The sequence below is a fragment of the Cyclopterus lumpus genome, chromosome 23, assembly GCF_009769545.1.
Source record: "Cyclopterus lumpus isolate fCycLum1 chromosome 23, fCycLum1.pri, whole genome shotgun sequence".
Taxonomy (NCBI): domain Eukaryota; kingdom Metazoa; phylum Chordata; class Actinopteri; order Perciformes; family Cyclopteridae; genus Cyclopterus; species Cyclopterus lumpus.
This window is the reverse complement of record NC_046988.1, coordinates 16,048,214-16,071,511: the sequence shown is the minus strand read 5'-3', so window position 1 is coordinate 16,071,511 and position 23,298 is coordinate 16,048,214. Positions and strand designations below refer to the sequence as shown.

The 23,298-nt window shown below is 46.2% G+C and overlaps 3 protein-coding genes across 4 annotated transcripts; 2 read left to right on the top strand and 1 right to left on the bottom strand.

The window, feature by feature from the left end:
- The first annotated feature begins 566 nt into the window (after positions 1 to 566).
- nots (nothepsin) lies at positions 567 to 5,968 on the top strand. Its single transcript, XM_034526529.1, has 10 exons — positions 567 to 622; positions 1,012 to 1,192; positions 2,286 to 2,403; positions 2,616 to 2,734; positions 2,939 to 3,138; positions 3,734 to 3,859; positions 4,127 to 4,271; positions 4,385 to 4,483; positions 4,820 to 5,058; positions 5,862 to 5,968. Exons 1-9 carry the CDS (start codon positions 567 to 569, stop codon positions 4,988 to 4,990), a joined length of 1,215 nt encoding a protein of 404 aa, XP_034382420.1. The 3' UTR covers positions 4,991 to 5,058; positions 5,862 to 5,968.
- LOC117726320 (bestrophin-3-like) lies at positions 5,273 to 16,316 on the bottom strand. The gene is made up of 13 exons (XM_034526527.1): positions 15,211 to 16,316; positions 13,915 to 14,009; positions 13,122 to 13,209; positions 12,069 to 12,214; positions 11,355 to 11,509; positions 10,651 to 10,728; positions 10,350 to 10,502; positions 9,709 to 9,789; positions 9,021 to 9,172; positions 8,774 to 8,861; positions 6,802 to 6,920; positions 6,447 to 6,704; positions 5,273 to 6,266 (listed from the first exon to the last, which is right to left on the bottom strand). Exons 1-13 carry the CDS (start codon positions 15,360 to 15,362, stop codon positions 5,900 to 5,902), a joined length of 1,932 nt encoding a protein of 643 aa, XP_034382418.1. The 5' UTR covers positions 15,363 to 16,316; the 3' UTR covers positions 5,273 to 5,899.
- Positions 16,317 to 18,366: 2,050 nt separating this feature from the next.
- Positions 18,367 to 21,849, top strand: LOC117726319. 2 transcript variants are annotated; one of them, XM_034526525.1, is made up of 6 exons: positions 18,367 to 18,567; positions 19,044 to 19,206; positions 20,356 to 20,457; positions 20,560 to 20,685; positions 21,512 to 21,553; positions 21,643 to 21,849. In XM_034526525.1, exons 1-6 carry the CDS (start codon positions 18,464 to 18,466, stop codon positions 21,733 to 21,735), a joined length of 630 nt encoding a protein of 209 aa, XP_034382416.1. In that variant the 5' UTR covers positions 18,367 to 18,463; the 3' UTR covers positions 21,736 to 21,849. The 2 variants fall into 2 exon arrangements, with proteins under 2 accessions (XP_034382416.1, XP_034382417.1); XM_034526526.1 differs by having other exon boundaries at positions 18,376 to 18,567; positions 19,047 to 19,206.
- The last annotated feature ends 1,449 nt before the right edge of the window (positions 21,850 to 23,298 follow it).

Genomic DNA, 23,298 nt, shown 5'->3' with positions numbered 1-23,298 from the left:
TTTTTACTCTTATCTTAATTCTGTTATTATACTACTTGTTTTATTATTACTGTGAGCAATGCTGCTGTAATCCTGTAATTTCCCCACTGAGGGACTAATAAAGGATTATCTTATCTTATCTTATCAATAAATCTTAACTGCGATTTTAAAGTCGTACATTTCTGAAATAAATCAGTAAAAATAAACGACCACGCGTCTTCAAAGTCGTCAATAAAGGAAATCCTCGTGATTTTTGTCCAGAATCATAAAAATATCACAAACGTCCTGACTTTCAAGGGACTTTGTCTGAAATTCGGAAGAAAATTAATATAGATTTAAAAAAAAAAAAAAAACATTTACTAAATTAAGCAGATTTAACAATAACAACAAATCTAAATGTCTCACTCCCTTTTCAACTTCCTCAGTGGATGAAAAGCAGAAATGCACTTGAGATTATTTAAAATATTGTCAGATTTCTACTTTATTGTATCAATCAGATAATTATGTCTGCTGTCACACACACACACTCTCTGATAAGGACCCCTCTCCGTCTGCCGGCCACCAGTCCGACGGACTCACACACCGACATGTCGAAGCTGCTGCTGCTGCTGCTGTGGACGTGGACGAGCTTGGCGCTGGTGAGGTAGGAAACACACACTGTGTGTACTTTAGTGTACAAGTACAACGACTACTGCTTTAGTCAGGTTACAGGATAACCACAAACATTCAGACTGAAAACGGGATTTTTTTATGATTTCACTCACAATTAATTGTCTTCAAGTTTTGTTTTACTCCATAAAATAATGTAAAATATTCCGAGTAGAGTCTCAACTTTTTGAGGATTCTTTGTTTCTTAAAGAAACAGTTTGATATTATTGGAAATATGAGTTGGATGAGATGATTGAAGCCACAAGTTGTTTTTACAGTTCAGATTAAATAAAGCAGATGTTAATCAGTGAGATGGACAGAACCAGGCTAGCAGTTTCCCCTGTTTCCAGTCTTTGTGCTAAGCTAAGCTAACAACCCCCCCAGGGTCCCTCTGAAGCGGATGCGCTCGATTCGTTCACAGCTGCGAGCCGACGGCGTGCTGGAGGAGTTCCTGAAGGATCACCGGCCCGAGATGTTCAACCGGCGCTACGCTCAGTGCTTCCCGCTCGGCACGCCGTCGCTGAGGCTCGGACGCTCCAGCGAGAAGATTTACAACTTCATGGACGTGAGAACGACGCGCTGCAGATAATGTTTAGAGTTTTAGTAAAAACATAGTAAAAACAGTGTTTACCTGAGTCGGAAGTGTCTTGGACATGCATTCTCTCTCCTGACCACCAGGGGGGCGACTCCTCTGGTTGTATAGAAGTCTATGCTTCATGTGTTAAAGCTGCATTCTCTCTCCTGACCACCAGGGGGAGGCTCCTCTGGTTGTATAGAAGTCTATGCTTCATGTGTTAAAGCTGCATTCTCTCTCCTGACCACCAGGGGGCGACTCCTCTGGTTGTATAGAAGTCTACGCTTCATGTGTTAAAGCTGCATTCTCTCTCCTGACCACCAGGGGGCGACTCCTCTGGTTGTATAGAAGTCTACGCTTCATGTGTTAAAGCTGCATTCTCTCTCCTGACCACCAGGGGGCAACTCCTCTGGTTGTATAGAAGTCTATGCTTCATGTGTTAAAGCTGCATTCTCTCTCCTGACCACCAGGGGGCGACTCCTCTGGTTGTATAGAAGTCTATGCTTCATGTGTTAAAGCTGCATTCTCTCTCCTGACCACCAGGGGGCGACTCCTCTGGTTGTATAGAAGTCTATGCTTCATGTGTTAAAGCTGCATTCTCTCTCCTGACCACCAGGGGGCGACTCCTCTGGTTGTATAGAAGTCTATGCTTCATGTGTTAAAGCTGCATTCTCTCTCCTGACCACCAGGGGGCGACTCCTCTGGTTGTATAGAAGTCTATGCTTCATGTGTTAAAGCTGCATTCTCTCTCCTGACCACCAGGGGGCGACTCCTCTGGTTGTATAGAAGTCTATATAAATGACTCTACTTCTCTTGATTTATTCCCTCAGTAAACATTGTAAACATTAGTTTTTGGTCTCAATCTCTAGTTTCAAGTCTTCTTCAATACAGCGTGATGTTCATTTAGTAAATTATGGTCATTTAGAGTCAAACAGACCATAAAGCAGGGGACGCTTTAGGGCGGGGCTACAAGGTGATTGACAGGTTGACACCAGCAACTGTTCCACGTGACGCCATGTTTTCTGTTTATTTTTACTTGAATCCATTCAGCTCAGACTCACATTGTGTGTCTGTTGTGTATCAGGCTCAGTATTACGGTGAAATCTCTTTGGGGTCACCGGCACAGAACTTCTCTGTGGTTTTCGACACCGGCTCATCCGACCTGTGGGTGCCGTCGACCTACTGCGTCAGCCAAGCCTGTGGTACTACACAACCCTACACAACACTACACAACTACTCACAAGACAATGTAACACTACAGAACACTACTGTTTGTGTTGGTGTTTTATAATAGTTGTGTTTGTGGGTCAGGTCGTAACGGTTGAGTGTGTCCCTGACTGTGATAAGAAGTCCAAGGTCTGTGTGTGTGTGTGTGTGTGTGTGTGTGTGTGTGTGTGTGTGTGTGTTCTCACAGCGTCACACAGGCGTTTCAAGGCGTTTCAGTCCACTTCGTTCCATCATGACGGTCGGACGTTTGGGATCCACTACGGATCGGGACACCTGCTGGGGGTCATGGCCAGAGAGACACTGAAGGTCCACTTCACTAGACTATGTTAATCCTGATTGATCCACAGTACACAACAGTCCTGAAGATAAAACCATCTTTGGTCCTAAAGACTCCTTTTCAGAGATGATGAAGTTGACTCGGTGAAACAGCGCAGTAAAACAAGGAAAGTTAAAAAGGTTATGTTGAAGAAGTTTTAGAAACATTCTATAATCTTTTATCTTCTGTTCCAGATCGGGAGTCTGACCACTCTGAACCAGGAGTTCGGGGAGTCGGTCTACGAGCCCGGTTCCGCGTTTGTAAACTCGAAGTTTGATGGCGTTCTGGGCATGGCTTACCCGGCCCTGACAGAGATCCTTGGAAACCCCGTTTTCGACAACATGATGGTGCAGAACGTGGTGGAGGAGCAGATCTTCTCCTTCTTTCTCAGCAGGTAGCACCTCCTTTTTCCAGACCAATGCCATGACTTACCAGTATTTTAGGGCATTCACTGGGGAGAGCTCACCAGTACAACCAGTTTAAGGGTCCATTGGAGTGAGGAGAATATCTTGGGTCCAGGAAGATTTAGCGCATTCTTTAGGGTAGTCCCAATGTTTTAGTCCGATGGTTCCGGAAGGATCCAGGAGTCTCCCAATTTTAGGATGGTCCAGGGTGTTCAGCGGTTCCTGAGGGTTCCACGGGAGTCGCTAAAGATTTTATGGGGTTCAGGGTAGACCGAGGATTTCTAGGTTCCGAGGTCCAAGGGTTCTTGAGGGATCGCGAGAATGTCAGCGAGTGAATTTGATGGTAGAATGTTTTGGTTGGACTAAACCAAACTTAGTGACTCTAGGGGAGTGGTTTGAGATATTTGGTCTCAGGATCCAGAGACATTTAAGAGTTGCAGAGGTTTCAAGGATTTCACAGGACTCCGAGGGTCCAGAGGACTGGGAATTCAAAAAGCCTCAAGAAAGCGTTTTGGGGCCATAACACAGAATAAACTAAGAATAAATTGCAGTTTGTGAATTGCAGCATGATTTTTGTCCCTGCAGGAGAACAAGCAGCGGCACCCCAGAAGGCGAACTGTTGCTAGGCGGAAAAGACGAGGAGTTGTACAGCAGACCAATCAACTGGCTTCCTGTGACTGCTAAGGGCTACTGGCAGATTAAGATGGAAAGGTTTCTGAGTAATTCATAAATTCATTGTAACTGTAATATTTACCCCAAGTTGAGGTCCTGGCCATCTACTTGATCTTGGTTCTGGTGGCCCCTTGGACCACATCCAACATCACAGTTGTGTGGGGGTCACAACTCATATGTTGTTCAGTAAATGCATAAAACCAGTAGAGGGCAGTCCATACCAGATTATCAGACAAAGTGCAGTCACTCTGTAAATAAAGTGATACAGCAAAACATTTCACATTATGATATCTGGGTGTCTTTCAGTGTCGTGGTGCAGGGTGCCATGACCCTTTGTCCTCGTGGTTGCCAGGCGATTGTCGATACTGGAACCTCCCTCATCGCCGGACCAACCGCTGACATCATCAACCTTCACCAGCTGATCGGAGCCACGCCCACAAACATAGGAGAGGTTAAACCCCCCTAATTTAATTGTGGCCAATACTTCAATCTTAGACAGATAGATGTAGTAATGTGTAAACATACAATCTCATTTGACCTTTAACCTTTTTGGGGGGGTTCCAGTTCCTCATCAACTGCGCCAGGATGTCCAGTTTGCCTCATGTGACGTTCGTCCTCGGAGGAACAGAATACACTCTGACGGCCGAGCGATACGTCAGGAAGGTTGGTCTCTCAGTCCGTACTTCTGCAGCTGTAAAATACTAGCGAGGAATACTTGTTAACGCGTGGGGGCGGAGTCAAGTCCAGAAGGTTTCGGGGTATTCTAAAGGGTTTCTGCTTATTGATCTGGATGAGAGTGGCCGTTCTATTTCTATATAAATGACAAGTTAAATGAAAGGTTTTGTTTTTTTAAATCAAGCTAACGATTTGTCTGCTTTTCAGATGTTTTTATGTTCTGTGATGTTTTGTCTGTTTTATCAGTTTTAGACGATAAGTCATTCAGCTCCATATACTTGAACATACATAATATAAAATACATAATTCTCTCTCCGTCTCCAGGAGATGCTTGGTGACAGGGAGTTCTGTCTCAGTGGTTTCCAGGCAGTGGACATTGTGTCCCCCGAAGGGCCCATGTGGATTCTGGGAGATGTATTTCTGACAGAGTTCTACAGCATCTTCGACAGAGGACAGGACCGAGTGGGCTTTGCCTTCGCGAAACACCCGACCTAACTCATCGGTTATCGGTTAATAGCTGACAACTGTATCATCAATGATAAAACTATACAATTCTTGCAAAGGTACTAACACAAATAGTTGTCGTTTTGTAACTAGCTAGAAGGATTGTTCTCACGCTAGTCCTCCAATCACACCATCAAGGATCAACAACCATCATTGGCTGAACTGATGATTATGACCTCGATGACTCTATTCTTCAAAAGTACTACTTGATAAAAAGAAATGTTGACGAATTAGTCATGCTTTATTTTCAAAAGTACAGTTTTTGGTGTTTTAGCAGCAGCAACAGTTCCTGTATATTCATTACTTCAGGTACATTTACACAAACAGACAAACTGCTATCACAAAAGATGTCTAGTAACCTTTGAAGTGGAGTCAGTAATCCTGAGTACTTTATTTAATGAGCAGTCACCACAGTTGCATGTTGGATCCAAAACTGAAGTCTGTTCTGCTGTTGTTCCTCTAATGGCCACCAGATGGCATCAAAAACAACACTAAATATATTAACAGTCAACACATTTGTTTTCCACAACAGGTTCAGCTCTTGGTGGATCATTTCCCGTCTTCCAGTGTTTGTTGAGTTATTGAAGAACATATTAAGGAATGAAAAAGGCTTTTAATGGAAGGTGTTTGAGCCAATCAAGCTCAGCTGTGGTGGTTGTTGTTGTTTGCTCTTCCCATCTTTACTTAAGTTGCTCATTTCCTAAGCTTAAAAGTTGATCACCAGTATTGGGATTCTTTGGAGTACCGTCTGAGGGTGACGGTTTGTCTCCATTGATAATCTGGCAACAAGTAATAAACCTTCAGGCTTCAGAGATTGGACATTTCTAAGCAACTTTCCTCCTGTGACTTTTCTTGTCACCAGCTCTGGGATTCATATTACCATGTGACTGTGACTGGCCCTCATTTGTTCACCGAGCTCACCGATTGGGAGTCGTCGTTTTTGCTCGGTTCACCGTTTTTGGTTCCTTCCTTCTCGTCGTCCTCGGCCCCCGCCACTCCCTGGAAGTCTTGGTCGTACTCGGGGTCGGGCAGCTGCAGTGTGTTGGCAGGTGGACCGGGTGCTCGTCGGGATTGGAACCGAGCCAGGCCCCGTCTTCGCCTTCCCAAAGCCTTGGGGCTCGGCAGGCTTCGGACCGACGCTTTCGAGGACTGCCTGGAGAACTGGAGGGAGAACTGGCGCCCCCGTGGCCGGGTTGGTGGGGCATTTGTCCAACGGAATTCCTTGGGTCCCAACTGAGTTGGGGAACAGCAAACCGAGGAGCCGGTCCTAGAAATACAAAGAAGGACTCAGACTACAAGGGAAAGTTAAAGGTGTGGGAAGGTAATATAACACCAACTGGGGTTGCTTGTCGTTTTCGAAATCCCATTTTCTCCAAACAGTGGTTTCATTAAGGCCAGAGTTGAACAAACAAGGACCGCAAAGTCATAAGGGATGACACTGAATTACCTCGAATGACCCAAGCCCAGGGCCTCCTCGGAGGGGGAAGAATCCAGTCCATTCTGAGTTGTTGCTGCTTCACCGTTGCCAGAAGAATCCACGTTGTGACAGATGTCACCGGACAACGGCGGACTGACGACGAGCCGGGGGAAAACAGTAGAGGGCGGGCTTTCAGGAGACGGGGGGTTGATGCTGACCTCCCTTAAGGTGGATAAAGTGTCCAAGGCAGCGGAGCTCAGATCCATGGCCTTTGGAGAAGGATTGACCCTGGATGGATTGAAGGATGATACGATGAAAGACTAACTGTTAATCATTTTAAATCAACCAACATGGATACCTTTAGTGCTTAAAATTAATGCTGAACCTGAAGTCTGGGAAGAAGCTTCCTGTTGCGTCACTGCTGTGCCGTTTGAAGATGGGTCGAGGGGGTCGAAGTTCAGGAGGCTCCTGTACACTCAGCAGGCGCCGGACTCGACCCAGAACCTGAAAAGTTTAAATAATCTTTCATGACTTTTTTTTTAAGTATAAGAATATAAAGTGGCGCCAATCACACCAAAAAGTATTCATGCCTTCCTTGATTAATGACCAAATTTGGCCATTTTTGATTGTATTCCACTGATATCCATCCATCCATCCATCCATTATCACCCGCTTATCCGGGGTCGGGTCGCGGTGGCAGCAGGTTCAGCAGGCCGACCCAGGCTTCCCTCTCACCCGCAGCACTTTCCAGCACATTCTGGGGGATCCCGAGGCGTTCCAAGGCCAGCCGGGAGATATAATCCCTCCAGCGTGTCCTCGGTCTTCCCCGGGGCCTCCTACCAGTTGGACGTGCCCGGAAAACCTCTAATCTCTAGGGTTGCCGCCACGACAGGCACCGATGACCTTCCGGCCACAGCCCCGAGCAGCCGCGTCCACAATAGAGGCTTTGAACAAGGTCCACTCGGATTCCATGTCCCCAGCCTCCCTCGGGATTTGTGAGAAGTTCTTCCGGAGGTGGGAGTTGAAGACCTCCCGGACAGGATCCTCTGCCAGACGTTCCCAGTTCACCCTCACTACACGTTTGGGCTTGCCAGGTCTCTCTAGCCGAGTCCCCCGCCATCTGATCCAACTCACCACCAGGTGGTGATCAGTTGACAGCTCTGCTCCTCTCTTCACCCGAGTGTCCAAGACATACGGCCGCAGATCAGATGATACGATTACAAAGTCGATCATTGATCTCCGGCCTAAGGTGTTCTGGTACCAGGTACACTTATGAGCCACCTTATGTTCGAACATGGTGTTCGTTATGGACAAACTGTGGCTAGCACAGAAGTCCAACAACAAAAAACCATTCGGGTTCAGATCGGGCAAGCCGTTCCTCCCAATCACGCCCCGCCAGGTTTCTCTGTCATTGCCCACGTGAGCGTTGAAGTCTCCCAGGAGAACTATGGAGTCGGCAGGCGGCGCCCTTTCCAGGACCCCTCCCACCGACTCCAAGAAGGCCGGATACTCTGAAATGCTGTTCGGTGCATAAGCACAAACAACAGTCAGAGCCTTACTCCCCGCAACCCGTAGGCGCAGGGAGGCGACCCTCTCGTTCCCCAGGGAAAACTCCAACACAGCGGCGCTCAGCCGGGGGCTCGTGAGTATCCCCACTCCCGCCCGGCGCCTCTCACCCTGGGCAACTCCAGAAAAGGACAAAGTCCAACCCTTCTCCAGGAGCTTGGTTCCAGAGCCCATGCTGTGCGTGGAGGTGAGCCCAACTATATCTAGCTGGTACCGCTCCACCTCCTGCACCAGCTCCGGCTCTTTCCCCGCTAGTGAGGTGACGTTCCACGTCCCTAGAGCTAGTCTATGCCGCCGGCGATCGGCCCGCCCAGGTCTCCCGCCTGGCCCGACCCCGATAATTCTCCCTGCGGGTGGTGGGTCCACAGGGTGACTGCTGCTCCATGTTGTTCTTTCGGGCTGAGCCCGACCGGGCCCCATGGGCGAAAGCCCGGCCACCAGACGCTCGCCGACGAGCTCCCCTCCTGGGTCTGGCTCCGGGAGGGTGCCCCGGTTTCCCTTGTCCGGGCAAGGTGGCTACAATCCGTGGGCTGCTTATCATCAGGGTTTGTTGAACCGCTCTTAGTCTGGGCTCTCCCTCGAGACCTGTTTGCCTTGGGAGACCCTACCAGGGGCTGACGCCCCGGACAACATAGCTCCCAGGATCACTGAGCCACTCAAACTCCTCCACCACGTTAAGGTGGCGATTCATAGGAATCGCCACCTGATATCTTATCCGTCATAACCTGCTTACTGACTGACAAACATACTTACTTGGTTAAAAACAGAAGTAATAAAAGACTCTGTATTACCGACTCTCCGCGCCAAGCCAAAACATTCTCCGGTTGGCGTGGACGGCTGTCGCTAATGTCCTCATCGACCTGCAGGATGTCAGAGAGTCTGGAAGAGACATAGGATAAAAAAAGATTTCTATAACCATGAGCAAGACGCCGGCTAGCTCCCTGTGTAACGACCACAGACGGTTACGGAATTGGTTTCCACCAATCGGCTTGCTTGGTTGAAATGTGTAAAGTGTGAAACATGTGCGTGCATGTTGACCCCATGTCGGTGGTGGAGCCGAGGAAGGACGGGATGCAGTAGTCAGCGGCGGCCAGCGTGTACGGCGGGCGAGCCTCGCAGTCGTTCCAGTACATGTCTTTGGTCATGTTGGGCAGGTTCATGTGCATCTCATCCACAGCCAGCAGAGACACCTGGGGGGACAGGTGAACAGGAAGTGACGACGATTACAGGAGTCCTGAAACCCAGAAATTAGTCTGCATTTTATTTTGAAAATCAATGTTTGTTTGTTTTTTATGTTTTTTTAAATTTCTTTTAAACTAGTATTGTCTGCAAGAATCCAAAATCCAACAAAAGTAAGTTTACTCCAAAAAAATCAATTGGTTATGTTGAGGCAACCAAAACAATTGGATATTCTTAAGCAACAAAGGTACCCGTTTATATTTAGTCAATAAAACTACTAGGTAGTATTATACTTAGTATTTGGTTAGGTTAAGGCAACACGAGTAGTTGAGTTGAAACTTATTGGACATCAATTGAAATGCTTTGTTGCACGGGAACATAGTTTCTCGAAGTCTAAAGTACTAATAAGTAGTAATATTGCTGTGTTAATGCTTCTGGCCACCAGAGGAAGCTACTTTGCTCCAGTAAACAACAACAAGTGTCACGTGACTTCATGTACTTCCAGAGCCTTTGAGCCTGTGTCTGAGGGCTGTGATTGGCTGCCAACCTGAAGGTTCCTGTCGATGATCCAGTTCACTTCAAAGTCGTCGTCGTCTTCCCCGAACGGGTTGATCAGCTGCTCGGCCACCTGACCACAAGCAACCAATCACATCTTGAGTTCAGACACACACGTTTGAGACGTATTCTTTAAAGATTTACGTCTTCAGTGGGAACCGAAGGGCTTGTGGCCACAGACAGGAAGTCAGAACAAACGTACTTGGTTGTGTTGAGGCTACAAAACTACTACTTGGTTAAGTTTAGGCAAAATAAGTACTTTGTTATGTTTAGGGAACAAAACTAATGCTTGATGTTTATAAAATAAAAGTACTGGGTTAGGTTTAGTCAGTTTAGTCAGTTTAGAAAACCAATCAAAGTACTCGGTTATGTTCAGACAATCAAAGTACTCGGTTATGTTCAGACAATCAAAGTACTTGTTATATTCAGACAATCAAAGTACTTGTTATATTCAGACAATCAAAGTACGTGTAATGTTCAGACAATCAAAGTACTTGTTATATTCAGACAATCAAAGTACTCGTTATGTTTAGACAATCAAAGTACTTGTTATATTCAGACAATCAAAGTACTTGTTATATTCAGACAATCAAAGTACTTGTTATGTTTAGACAATCAAAGTACTCGGTCCACCTTCAGCCAGCCGGAGTAGAAGAAGAACTGCAGCAGCGTGAAGACGGGGACGTAGAGGTCGAGGTCGTGACCCGGGTAGCGCTGGGCGGGGTCCAGGAACTGACGTCCAATCAGACAAGCGAAGAAAAAGGTGTAGACGGCAAGAGTGACGACCTGGAGCGAGAGAGAGAGATCATTCAGGGTTCATCCCTCACTCTCCGTGTGCGGGAGGTTGATTCAGTTACATTAATGATGGAGGATGATGCGATCAGATGGTGAGACAGAGATGAACATAACGTAATATAAACGGAGAGGAACCGGCCTGTGTGTAAACCAGCGGCACGCCGACCCAGTCGTATCCGAACAGAGTCGAACACCAAGTCCTGAAATGATTCATCTCCTGGAGACCGAAACAGATTCAAACCCTCAAAACATGCCCTCACGTTGCCTTCACTGTGTGTGTGTGTGTGTGTGTGTGTGTGTGTGTGTGTCTCTGTGTGTGTGTGTGTGACATTTTCTAATTGACAGGATATCTCTATCATGTAATGAGACACCTCCATGATGGATTTACTGTACTACATCTGAGAGGTACATGTTGTACTATTTACTGTACTACATGTCAGAGGTACATGTTGTACTATTTACTGTACTACATCTGAGAGGTACATGTTGTACTATTTACTGTACTACATGTCAGAGGTACATGTTGTACTATTTACTGTACTACATCTGAGAGGTACATGTTGTACTTGTTATTGTACTACATCTCAGAGGTACATATTGTACTTTTTACTGTACTACATCTCAGAGGTACATGTTGTACTATTTACTGTACTACATCTCAGAGGTACATATTGTACTTTTTACTGTACTACATCTCAGAGGTACATGTACTTTTTACTGTACTACATCTCAGAGGTACATATTGTACTATTTACTGTACTACATCTCAGAGGTACATATTGTACTTTTTACTGTACATTCTTTTTTCTTTTTTCCGACACAGAATATAAAATGTTGAGTCACGTTGAGAATGTTCTGCAGGTCGATGCTGTCCTGGATGCGTCCTTCCTGTCGCGCTTTAGACGCCAAGTTGGAGAACCAGACGACGGGAATCCAGTACTTGAGGTGAGGAGAACGGATGTTCTCAAACACCTTCCTCTCCTCTGGAGTCATGAAACCTGCAGGTGGATAAAACCAGTAATCAGTATATTGGGGTTCAGTTGTACTCCCGCTTCCAAAACCAAGAATGCAACGGAAAAAACAAAAACAACGGGGCGATGTTAAAAAACAAAAATCAAGAAGATGGAAACTACGAACAACTAATTGGGACGGCCTTAAACAAAGATGGTTCTGGAAATAATGCTGAACTCAAGGCTTCAAAACTCAGATCTCCAAATCTTCCCACTAATGCTGTGGCAGATTTCTAAAAAAGAAAAAGAAAATGCATTACCAAATTATTCCCAAATGTAAAACGGAAATCTGACAGACAAAAATAAAAAGCAGGTTTATAATGATGCCCTCAGAGTACTCTAATTGGCCGATAACGAGCCAATCCCTGGGGTCGAATCAGACGCTAACAGGAAGGAGGAGGAACAGACGAGAAGGAGCTGAACTCCATCTGACTTTTATCATTTCAGTTACACACAAAACACAAGTATACGAATACATACATTGTATCGTGGACCTGCTGTCAGCAATAAGGTGTATTAACCCCTCGCTCCACCCAGACGCCCTCACCTGCCTCCACCACGTGGTCCATGGTGGGGAAGCGTTTGCAGACGGCGGTGCTGACGGAGCGGAAGATGAGCAGCGACGTCAGGTTCACGTAGCGCACGAGCGTCCGGCGCAGCAGGCGGCCGTATTCGTCTTTACCCTGAACGCAGCTGGAGGGAAGGGAAGTACACACAATCACGACTCCACAAACTGCCCCTGAACGACCCACCAATGCTGTGTGTTTGGGAGCGCCAACGGACCGTGAACTAACCACCACCATCCTTCTAAAACTCGAGTGATTATCTGCGCCGCGTTGGTTCTGGCGCCCCCTGTGGACTAAAGTGGTAGTGTTGGTTCTGGTGCCCCCTGTGGACTATAGTGGTAGTGTTGGTTCTGGTGCCCCCTGTGGACTAAAGTGGTAGTGTTGGTTCTGGTGCCCCCTGTGGACTAAAGTGGTAGTGTTGGTTCTGGTGACCCCTGTGGACTAAAGTGGTAGTGTTGGTTCTGGTGCCCCCTGTGGACTAAAGTGGTAGTGTTGGTTCTGGTGCCCCCTGTGGACTATAGTGGTAGTGTTGGTTCTGGTACCCCCTGTGGTCTATAGTGGTAGTGTTGGTTCTGGTGCCCCCTGTGGACTAAAGTGGTAGTGTTGGTTCTGGTGCCCCCTGTGGACTAAAGTGGTAGTGTTGGTTCTGGTACCCCCTGTGGTCTATAGTGGTAGTGTTGGTTCTGGTACCCCCTGTGGACTAAAGTGGTAGTGTTGGTTCTGGTGCCCCCTGTGGACTAAAGTGGTAGTGTTGGTTCTGGTGCCCCCTGTGGACTAAAGTGGTAGTGTTGGTTCTGGTGCCCCCTGTGGATTAAAGTGGTAGTGTTGGTTCTGGTGCCCCCTGTGGACTAAAGTGGTAGTGTTGGTTCTGGTGCCCCCTGTAGACTAAAGTGGTAGTGTTGGTTCTGGCGCCCCCTGTGGACTAAAGTGGTATTGTTGGTCCTGGCACTTTAGTCCACAGGGGGTGTGGACTAAAGTGGTAGTGTTGGTTTTCCCCTCTCAGTCCTGGTCCTGGTCCTGGTGGACTATCTCACCTGGAGATGAGGAACATGAGTCGGTCCGGCCAGGGCAGGTTAACGAACTGATGCCACCATCGATTCACCACCAGAGTCACGTAAAACCCTGAAACACAAACGTGCGTTTAGTTTCATTGAAATCATATTAAGACGTATAAATAAATGTGTTGAGCACAATTAAAACAGACGGGTCACCAAGTAGATCCAGATGAATCCACTTAATGTGCACAGTGAACATGAACAATAATGAGGTCAGAAACAACATCAGAGATCAAACACACAAACACTTTTCTCTGCTCGTTAATGATCCGTTTCCATTAGCAGCCGCTAACGAGGCAACCCAACACCCTGCCCGTCTGCCTGCCTGTCTGTCTGCCTGCCTGCCTGTCTGTCTGTCTGCCTGTCTGTCTGCCTGTCTGCCTGTCTGTCTGCCTGCCTGTCTGTCTGTCTGCCTGCCTGTCTGTCTGTCTGCCTGCCTGCCTGCCTGTCTGTCTGCCTGCCTGCCTGTCTGCCTGTCTGCCTGCCTGTCTGTCTGTCTGTCTGCCTGCCTGCCTGTCTGTCTGTCTGCCTGCCTGTCTGCCTGTCTGTCTGTCTGTCTGCCTGTCTGTCTGTCTGCCTGCCTGTCTGCCTGTCTGTCTGCCTGCCTGTCTGCCTGTCTGCCTGCCTGTCTGCCTGCCTGTCTGTCTGTCTGCCTGCCTGTCTGTCTGCCTGTCTGTCTGTCTGTCTGCCTGTCTGCCTGCCTGTCTGCCTGCCTGTCTGTCTGTCTGCCTGCCTGTCTGTCTGCCTGTCTGTCTGCAACATGGAGACGTACCCAGAACGAAGGTGACGGGGATCTGCTCTGCGTATTTATCGCAGTACATGGAAAGTTTCTCGAACAATCTCTTCTGATGGTCGGAGAGGACGAGCCTGCAGAAGACACAGTAGTACATTTAGTACTTTATGAGGTACTTATATACTATGTACTTATATACTCACACTACACGACAGCTCAGGTGTTGTACTTTTTGTTCCATTTGACACGTTTATTTTATTACTTTAGGCGTTAAACACAAAATACAACAATGTGCAATTGATAACAAAACATTAAATGACTTTGTATAGAAGTCTATGCTTCATGTGTTAAAGCTGCATTCTCTCTCCTGACCACCAGGGGGCGACTCCTCTGGTTGTATAGAAGTCTATGCTTCATGTGTTAAAGCTGCATTCTCTCTCCTGACCACCAGGGTGCGACTCCTCTGGTTGTATAGAAGTCTATGCTTCATATGTTAAAGCTGCATTCTCTCTCCTGACCAAAAGGGGGCGACTCCTCTGGTTGTATAGAAGTCTATGCTTCATGTGTTAAAGCTGCATTCTCTCTCCTGACCACCAGGGGGCGACTCCTCTGGTTGTATAGAAGTCTATGCTTCATGTGTTAAAGCTGCATTCTCTCTCCTGACCACCAGGGTGCGACTCCTCTGGTTGTATAGAAGTCTATGCTTCATATGTTAAAGCTGCATTCTCTCTCCTGACCAAAAGGGGGCGACTCCTCTGGTTGTATAGAAGTCTATGCTTCATGTGTTAAAGCTGCATTCTCTCTCCTGACCACCAGGGGGCGACTCCTCTGGTTGTATAGAAGTCTATGCTTCATGTGTTAAAGCTGCATTCTCTCTCCTGACCACCAGGGTGCGACTCCTCTGGTTGTATAGAAGTCTATGCTTCATGTGTTAAAGCTGCATTCTCTCTCCTGACCACCAGGGGGCGACTCCTCTGGTTGTATAGAAGTCTATGCTTCATGTGTTAAAGCTGCATTCTCTCTCCTGACCACCAGGGGGCGACTCCTCTGGTTGTATAGAAGTATATGCTTCATGTGTTGAAGCTGCATTCTCTCTCCTGACCACCAGGGGGCGACTCCTCTGGTTGTATAGAAGTCTATGCTTCATGTGTTAAAGCTGCATTCTCTCTCCTGACCACCAGGTGGCTTCAAAACATCCACAAACGAGAGATGTCACCTTTCGTCCACTTTGGTAAATTTTCACATTAACACATTTAACTAAACAGAAATGTCAAATTCACATGATTAAGAAGAAGAAGAAGAAGAAGAACAAGAAGAAGTCTGTAAAGGTGTGACCTGTAGACGACGCTCAGCACCGTGTAGAGCACCACGAACACAATGAACTCCCGGTACAGCAGCTTGTAGATGCTTCCTCTCCAGCGCAGCAGCAGCCGGTGGAAACTGAAGAAGGTGGCGTTGGCGACTTTACTGGAATACGTGACGGTCATCGTGGCACCCTGGCGGACACCCTCTGGTCACCTGACGGACACCCTCTGGTCAGACCACCTGGCGGACACCCTCTGGTCACCTGACGGACACCCTCTGCTCAGACCACCTGACGGACACCCTCTGGTCAGACCACCTGACGGACACCCTCTGGTCAGACCACCTGACGGACAGACTCTGGTCAGACCACCTAACAGACAGATTCTGGTCAGACCACCTGACGGACACCCTCTGGTCAGACCACCTGACGGACAGACCCACCTGATGGACAGACTCTGGTCAGACCACCTGACGGACAGAATCTGGTCAGACCACCTGACGGACACCCTCTGGTCAGACCACCTGACAGACACTCTGGTCACCTGACGAACAGACTCTGGTCAGACCACCTGACGGACACCCTCTGGTCAGACCACCTGACAGACACTCTGGTCACCTGACGGACAGACTCTGATCAGACCACCTGACGGGTAGACCCACCTGAGGGACAGACTCTGGTCAGACCACCTGACGGACACCCTCTGGTCACCTGACGGACAGACTTTGGTCAGACCACCTGACGGACACCCTCTGGTCACCTGACGGACACCCTCTGGTCAGACCACCTGACGGACACCCTCTGGTCAGACCACCTGACAGACAGACTCTGGTCAGACCACCTACAAACAGATTCTGGTCAGACAACCCGACGGACACCCTCTGGTCAGACCACCTGACGGACAGACCCACCTGACGGACAGACTCTGGTCAGACCACCTGATGGACAGACTCTGGTCAGACCACCTGACGGACACCCTCTGGTCAGACCACCTACAGACAGATTCTGGTCAGACAACCCGACGGACACCCTCTGGTCAGACCACCTGACGGACAGACCCACCTGACGGACAGACTCTGGTCAGACCACCTGATGGACAGACTCTGGTCAGACCACCTGACGGATACCCTCTGGTAAGACCACCTGATGGACAGACTCTGGTCAGACTACCTGACGGACACCCTCTGGTCACCTGACGGACAGACTTTGGTCAGACCACCTGACGGACACCCTCTGGTCACCTGACGGACAGAGTGGTCAGACCACCTGACGGACACCCTCTGGTCAGACCACCTGACGGACACCCTCTGGTCAGACCACCTAACAGACAGATTCTGGTCAGACCACCTGACGGACAGACTCTGGTCAGACCACCTGACGGACACCCTCTGATCAGACCACCTAACAGACAGATTCTGGTCAGACCACCTGACGGACAGACTCTGGTCAGACCACCTAACAGACAGATTCTGGTCAGACCACCTGACGGACACCCTCTGGTCAGACCACCTGACGGACAGACCCACCTGACGGACAGACTCTGGTCAGAACACCTGACGGACACCCTCTGGTCACACCACCTGACGGACAGACTCTGGTCACCTGACGGACACCCTCTGGTAAGACCACCTGACGGACACCCTCTGGTCAGACCACCTGACGGACAGACTCTGGTCAGACCACCTGACGGACACCCTCTGGTAAGACCACCTGACGGACACCCTCTGGTCACCTGACGGACAGACTCTGGTCACCTGACGGACACTTTCTGGTCAGACCACCTGACGGTCAGACTCTGGTCACCTGACGGACAGACTCTGGTCACCTGATGGACACTTTCTGGTCAGACCACCTGACGGTCAGACTCTGGTCACCTGACGGACAGACTCTGGTCACCTGACGGACACCCTCTGGTCAGACCACCTGACGGACAGACTCTGGTCAGACCACCTGACGGACAGACTCTGGTCAGACCACCTAACAGACAGACTCTGGTCACCTGACGGACACTTTCTGGTCAGACCACCTGACGGACAGACTCTGGTCAGACCACCTGACAGACAGACTCTGGTCAGACCACCTGACGGATACCCTCTGGTAAGACCACCTGATGGACAGACTCTGATCAGACCACCTGACGGACAGACTCTGGTCAGACCATCGCAGGCTGAACTCTACTGTGACATCATGAGTGACTTTATTTCATGTATGTATGTATTTTACTCACAGAAAAGCGTCTTTGTATCTCCTCGGCGGTGCTTTTCCTCGAGCTTCTTCTTTCCTGATTTGTTTCTGCCAAATGACGACCAACCACAACCCCTCCTCCCACCTCCTCCCTCTCTCTGATGCTGTCTCACTCCCTCTTTTTTCCACCATGATGCCGCCCAGTAATGCCAAGCAGCAAACACACACACACATACATGCAGGTCCAGAGTGGTATTGATGAGCCGGTGAGCTAAATGTAGTCAACTGTGTGTGTGTGTGTGTGTGTGCGTGCGCATAGATAGCAGTGGAGGTAAACACTTATAAAAAGAAACGCAGCCAGCAACAACATGACGTCATACCAGCAAACCGACCAATCACAGAAACATGAATTTAAAGACATTTGAGTGGCGATGATTTTTGAGGAGAAATGTGTTTTACAGAAGAAGTTAGAAGTTTTCCCTTTAAGCTCCTAGTGGCCACTAGAGGAACTGCAGCTCAGAGTAATAGCTTTAAATGAATAGTTCAACATTTTATGGAATAATAATAAATAAAACAATAGTCATTTGTATTATTGGTTTTAGTTTTGCAGTGCCTTACACTTTAATTAAAAGAGAAAAAGCTATACCACCTGATGTGTTTTCATTATATTTTTGTGAATTATTATTATTATTTTAAATGTTAACATTTGGAAGACCTAAGGAGTTTGGTTACTTTTTTCTGGAGTTTCAAACTTTAAAGAAAATGTTTTACTTTTTTAAAAGTCATCCATGATGGCTGCTGTTACTTCAGTGAATAAATCATTTTTATTTGACCGTGTTCCCTTTCCAAACGAAGATCGTCTCTTCAGGGCGATAAGCAGTTATAGCTTCATCTTTTTCAAAGTCAGCCACGATGGATGCTGTTACTTTAGTGCAGAATAAATTAAACGGAGTGAGACCTCACGTTTCCTTGACTGTTCGTACGCGCATGCGTAGATCGTCTGCGATAGAATGGAGGCGGGCCATGAAGGAAGGCTGAGGCACCCACGTCGCTCAGCACTGGTCTGCGGTCAGTTTGGTGTCTTTTTCCGGGGCTCTTAGTATGAAGCCTGCCGCTCTCAGATCAGCGCTGAGGCTCCGCCCCCTGAGGGAGTGTTTCGCGGTAAAATCAAGCCTTGGCACGCGGAGCAGCAGCGTCGTGAACAGGTAAACCAACTCTTTACTTCTCTAACGGTCAGTTTGCGGTAACGTGAGCCGCTCGTCGCGTTGCTAGGGAACCGCCCGCCATGTTTGCTACGCCATTGAGGGTCCAGCGTCACTGTTAGCTCAAGTACCAAGAACAACTGCTCTTCTGCGACGTGATTGGAGGGTTTGTTTTCCACATCGTCGAATCGGGTGAATCGAGGGGCGGGTCTTCTGAGCCGTCGGTACGACGCATTCATTGTATATTATAATAATAATAATATTATGTATATTAATGGTTGTTACCATCCATCAATTAATAAAGTAAGTCAAAATTGCATTTAATATTAAATTGGCTTGGTACATTTTCATGTCCTCTTGTCTCTAAGTGACCTTTTCAATTCACTTATTTGTATTTTCCAAAGCAGATTCACCCATTGATTTAGAAACTCATTGATTATAGATCAGTTTGTATAAGCACCTGTTCTGCACATGCTCAGTAGAGACATGCCGTCCAACGTGGAGATTAAAGCCAAAGTGAGCGACCTGGCGCTGTTCGCCAAGAAGGCCGCCGAGCTCAGCCAATCAGAGGGCACGATCATCAGGCAGCACGACACGTTCTTCAACTGCAGCCAAGGACGACTGAAGCTGAGAGACTTCATGGTACGTTTACACGACACGTACACAACACGACACGTACAAAACACGACACGTACAAAACACGACACGTACAAAACACATACACAACATGTAAGTTTACACGACACGTACAAAACACGACACGTACAAAACACGACACGTACAAAACACGACACGTACAAAACACATACACAACATGTAAGTTTACACGACACGTACAAAACACGACACGTACAAAACACGACACGTACAAAACACGACACGTACAAAACACATACACAACATGTAAGTTTACACGACACGTACAAAACACGACACGTACAAAACATGACACGTACAAAACATGACACGTACAAAACACGACACGTACAAAACATGACACGTACAAAACACGACACGTACAAAACACATACACAACATGTAAGTTTACACGACACGTACACAACACGACACGTACACAACACGACACGTACACAACATGTACGTTTACACAACACGTACACGTACAAAACACGTACAAAACACGTACACAACATGTAAGTTTACACAACACGTACTTGTACACGACACGTACACATACAAAACACGACACGTACACGACGCGTACAAAACACGTACAAAATACGTACACGTACGTTTACACGACACTTACACGTCATGTACGTTTACACAACACGTACATGTTAACAACACGTACACGACATGTAAGTTTACAAAACACGATAATAAAAAATCATATAAAAAAAAAAATATATATATAAATAAAAATAACATGAGAACACAAACAAACAAACGTTTATAAATTAATAAAAACAATATAAAATATATGATTAAAAAGTAATATACAGGTATAAAACATGTTCACTAGAAATATAAATACAAAATAAAGTGTTCGTAAAAAATAAATAAAATGAGAAGGCAATAAAATGATGGAACAAAACCATACATACAAATGTAATAACAAAAAAAAATGAAAGGAAAGAAAAACAAAAAAACAAAAAAATCTGACATAATAAAAATGACATAAATTACAAACTAAACGGAACATTAAAATTGATTAAAAAAATTCAGTAATAAAATATATTTAACCAGAAATAAATCATAATAGATTTAAAGTCCTGTACCGTGGTGTAAAACTGACTTTGTTTGTTTGTTTGTTTGTTTGTGTGTTAGAACGAGTCGGGTCAGCTGATCTTCTATGAGCGTCCCGACACCGATGGACCTAAACTGTCCCGTTACTCCATCAGTCCAACCAGCGACCCGCCGAGCCTCCGGGTAACATGGCAAACACCCCGAGTGTGTTCCTGCAGCCACACACTGTATTAATGTGTGTGTGTGTGTGTGTGTGTGTGTGTGTGTGTGTGTGTGTGTGTGTAGACCGTGCTGTCGGACGCCCTCGGGGTTAAAGGTGAGGTGCGGAAGGAGCGGCGGTTGTTTCTGATTGGTCAGACCAGAGTTCACCTGGACACAGTGGAGGGACTTGGAAACTACATGGAGCTGGAGGTACACACACACACACACACACACACACACACACACACATACACTTACACTTACACTTACACTTACACTTACACTTACACACACACACACACACACACACACACACACACACATACACTTACACTTACACTTACACTTACACTTACACTTACACTTACACATACACTTACACACACATACACATACACATACACAGACACACACACACACACACACACACACACACACACACAATTGATATGTGATAATCGTTTCAGTCCTTCATAAATCAATAAAGAAATAAAAAACATAAATTTATATTTTTTTGTAAATTTATCATTATTATAAATGTAATATTCTTAATTTTCAGACGATTGATCTAAAGAAAAAAATTCTGATATTTTACAGACAAAACAATTAATCTAGAATGTATAAATCCTGGATTCAGTGTTTTTTGAAGGTTTAATATAATATATTTTTTTAAGGTTTATTATATATTCTAGGTTTTATATATATATATATATATATATATATATATATATATATATATATATATATATTTTTTAGGAAAGCACATTACATTTATTTCGTCATCTTAATGTTTTTTTCATAATTATCACTTATAAAAAACTATTTTGTATCATAATTGTAATATTTGTCGTGCAATTATGAGAAAATTCTGAGAAAAAAATGAAGAATTAAGAAATATGATCCAATAACTATTAGGAAATAATCTCATGATTATCTTATTGTGTCTAGTTTGTAAAGAAATAAACGTTATATTACGCCTTTAATTAGATGAAGTCCAATGTTTGTTTGTTGTTTGTTTGTTTGTTTGTTTGTTCAGGTGGTGATGCGTCCGGAGCAGACCGTTGAAGACGGACAGCAGGTGTGTAAACGTTAAACTCCCCGTGTCACGAGTACATCTAAAAGTACACGAGTACACAGGTATTAGTACACCGTTCCTCCGTGTGGCAGGTGGCCGAGGAGCTGATGGAGCAGCTGGGCGTCGCTCCGGAGAGCCTGGTGACGGGGGCCTACGTGGACCTGCTGCTGGGGGGACGCACCTGAACAATAACAACAACAACTTGTTTGTTAACTTTGTTTACTTCCTTTTGACCGACGGGTTAATTAATGGGATCGCTTCTTTTTTCTAAATAAAGGAACTCAACTCGTGTTTGTAAACGTTGGATTTTTATTGTCGTCATTCAGACGTTTCAGCTCTAATAATACGTTTGTTAATTATTAAAAAAAAGACAATTAAAATACAAAATTAATGTGAAAAAAGCAATAAAACTGTGATGGAAAATTTTAATCGGTTTTAATTTAATCGGTTTATCTCTTAAATCAGATTTTTATTTCTGTATTAATAATTATAGATAAAAAATAGTTTAATTTTTGATAATTTGATAGTACAAGGGTTTCATCTAGAACCCAACCAGGGGGTTCTACCTAGAACACTTTGATAGTTCAAGGGTTTCATCTAGAACCCAGCCAGGGGGTTCTACCTAGAACACTTTAATAGTTCAAGGGTTTCATCTAGAACCCAGCCAGGGGGTTCTACCTAGAACACTTTGATAGTTCAAGGGTTTCATCTAGAACCCAACCAGGGGGTTCTACCTAGAACACTTTGATAGTTCAAGGGTTTCATCTAGAACCCAGCCAGGGGGTTCTACCTAGAACACTTTAATAGTTCAAGGGTTTCATCTAGAACCCAGCCAGGGGGTTCTACCTAGAACACTTTAATAGTTCAAGGGTTTCATCTAGAACCCAGCCAGGGGGTTCTACCTAGAACACTTTGATAGTTCAAGGGTTTCATCTAGAACCCAACCAGGGGGTTCTACCTAGAACACTTTGATAGTTCAAGGGTTTCATCTAGAACCCAGCCAGGGGGTTCTACCTAGAACACTTTAATAGTTCAAGGGTTTCATCTAGAACCCAGCCAGGGGGTTCTACCTAGAACACTTTAATAGTTCAAGGGTTTCATCTAGAACCCAACCAGGGGGTTCTACCTAGAACACTTTGATAGTTCAAGGGTTTCATCTAGAACCCGGCCAGGGGGTTCTACCTAGAACACTTTGATAGTTCAAGGGTTTCATCTAGAACCCGGCCAGGGGGTTCTACCTAGAACACTTTGATAGTTCAAGGGTTTCATCTAGAACCCGGCCAGGGGGTTCTACCTAGAACACTTTGGGTTTCATCTAGAACCCAGCCAGGGGGTTCTACCTAGAACACTTTGATAGTTCAAGGGTTTCATCTAGAACCCGGCCAGGGGGTTCTACCTAGAACACTTTGATAGTTCAAGGGTTTCATCTAGAACCCAGCCAGGGGGTTCTACCTAGAACACTTTAATAGTTCAAGGGTTTCATCTAGAACCCAGCCAGGGGGTTTGATCTAGAACACTTTGATAGTTCAAGGGTTTCATCTAGACCCGGCCAGGGGGTTCTACCTAGAACACTTTGATAGTTCAAGGGTTTCATCTAGGACCCAACCAGGGGGTTCTACCTAGAACACTTTGATAGTTCAAGGGTTTCATTTAGAACCCAGCCAGGGGGTTCTACCTAGAACACTTTGATATTTCAAGGGTTTCATCTAGAACCCAGCCAGGGGGTTCTACCTAGAACACTTTAATAG

Excerpts from the sequence above, each read along its gene's own strand:
- nots (XM_034526529.1), top strand. The coding sequence starts at position 567 with ATGTCGAAGCTGCTGCTGCTGCTGCTGTGGACGTGGACGAGCTTGGCG. Across the intron at positions 1,193-2,285 it reads AGATTTACAACTTCATGGAC|GCTCAGTATTACGGTGAAAT; the intron begins GTGAGAACGACG and ends GTTGTGTATCAG. Across the intron at positions 3,860-4,126 it reads TGGCAGATTAAGATGGAAAG|TGTCGTGGTGCAGGGTGCCA; the intron begins GTTTCTGAGTAA and ends GGTGTCTTTCAG.
- LOC117726320 (XM_034526527.1), bottom strand. The coding sequence starts at position 15,362 with ATGACCGTCACGTATTCCAGTAAAGTCGCCAACGCCACCTTCTTCAGT. Across the intron at positions 10,503-10,650 it reads TGCCGCTGGTTTACACACAG|GTCGTCACTCTTGCCGTCTA; the intron begins GCCGGTTCCTCT and ends CTCTCGCTCCAG. Across the intron at positions 6,705-6,801 it reads AGCTTCTTCCCAGACTTCAG|GGTCAATCCTTCTCCAAAGG; the intron begins GTTCAGCATTAA and ends CAATCCATCCAG.
- LOC117726319 (XM_034526525.1), top strand. The coding sequence starts at position 18,464 with ATGAAGCCTGCCGCTCTCAGATCAGCGCTGAGGCTCCGCCCCCTGAGG. Across the intron at positions 19,207-20,355 it reads TGAAGCTGAGAGACTTCATG|AACGAGTCGGGTCAGCTGAT; the intron begins GTACGTTTACAC and ends TTTGTGTGTTAG. Across the intron at positions 20,458-20,559 it reads GCGACCCGCCGAGCCTCCGG|ACCGTGCTGTCGGACGCCCT; the intron begins GTAACATGGCAA and ends GTGTGTGTGTAG.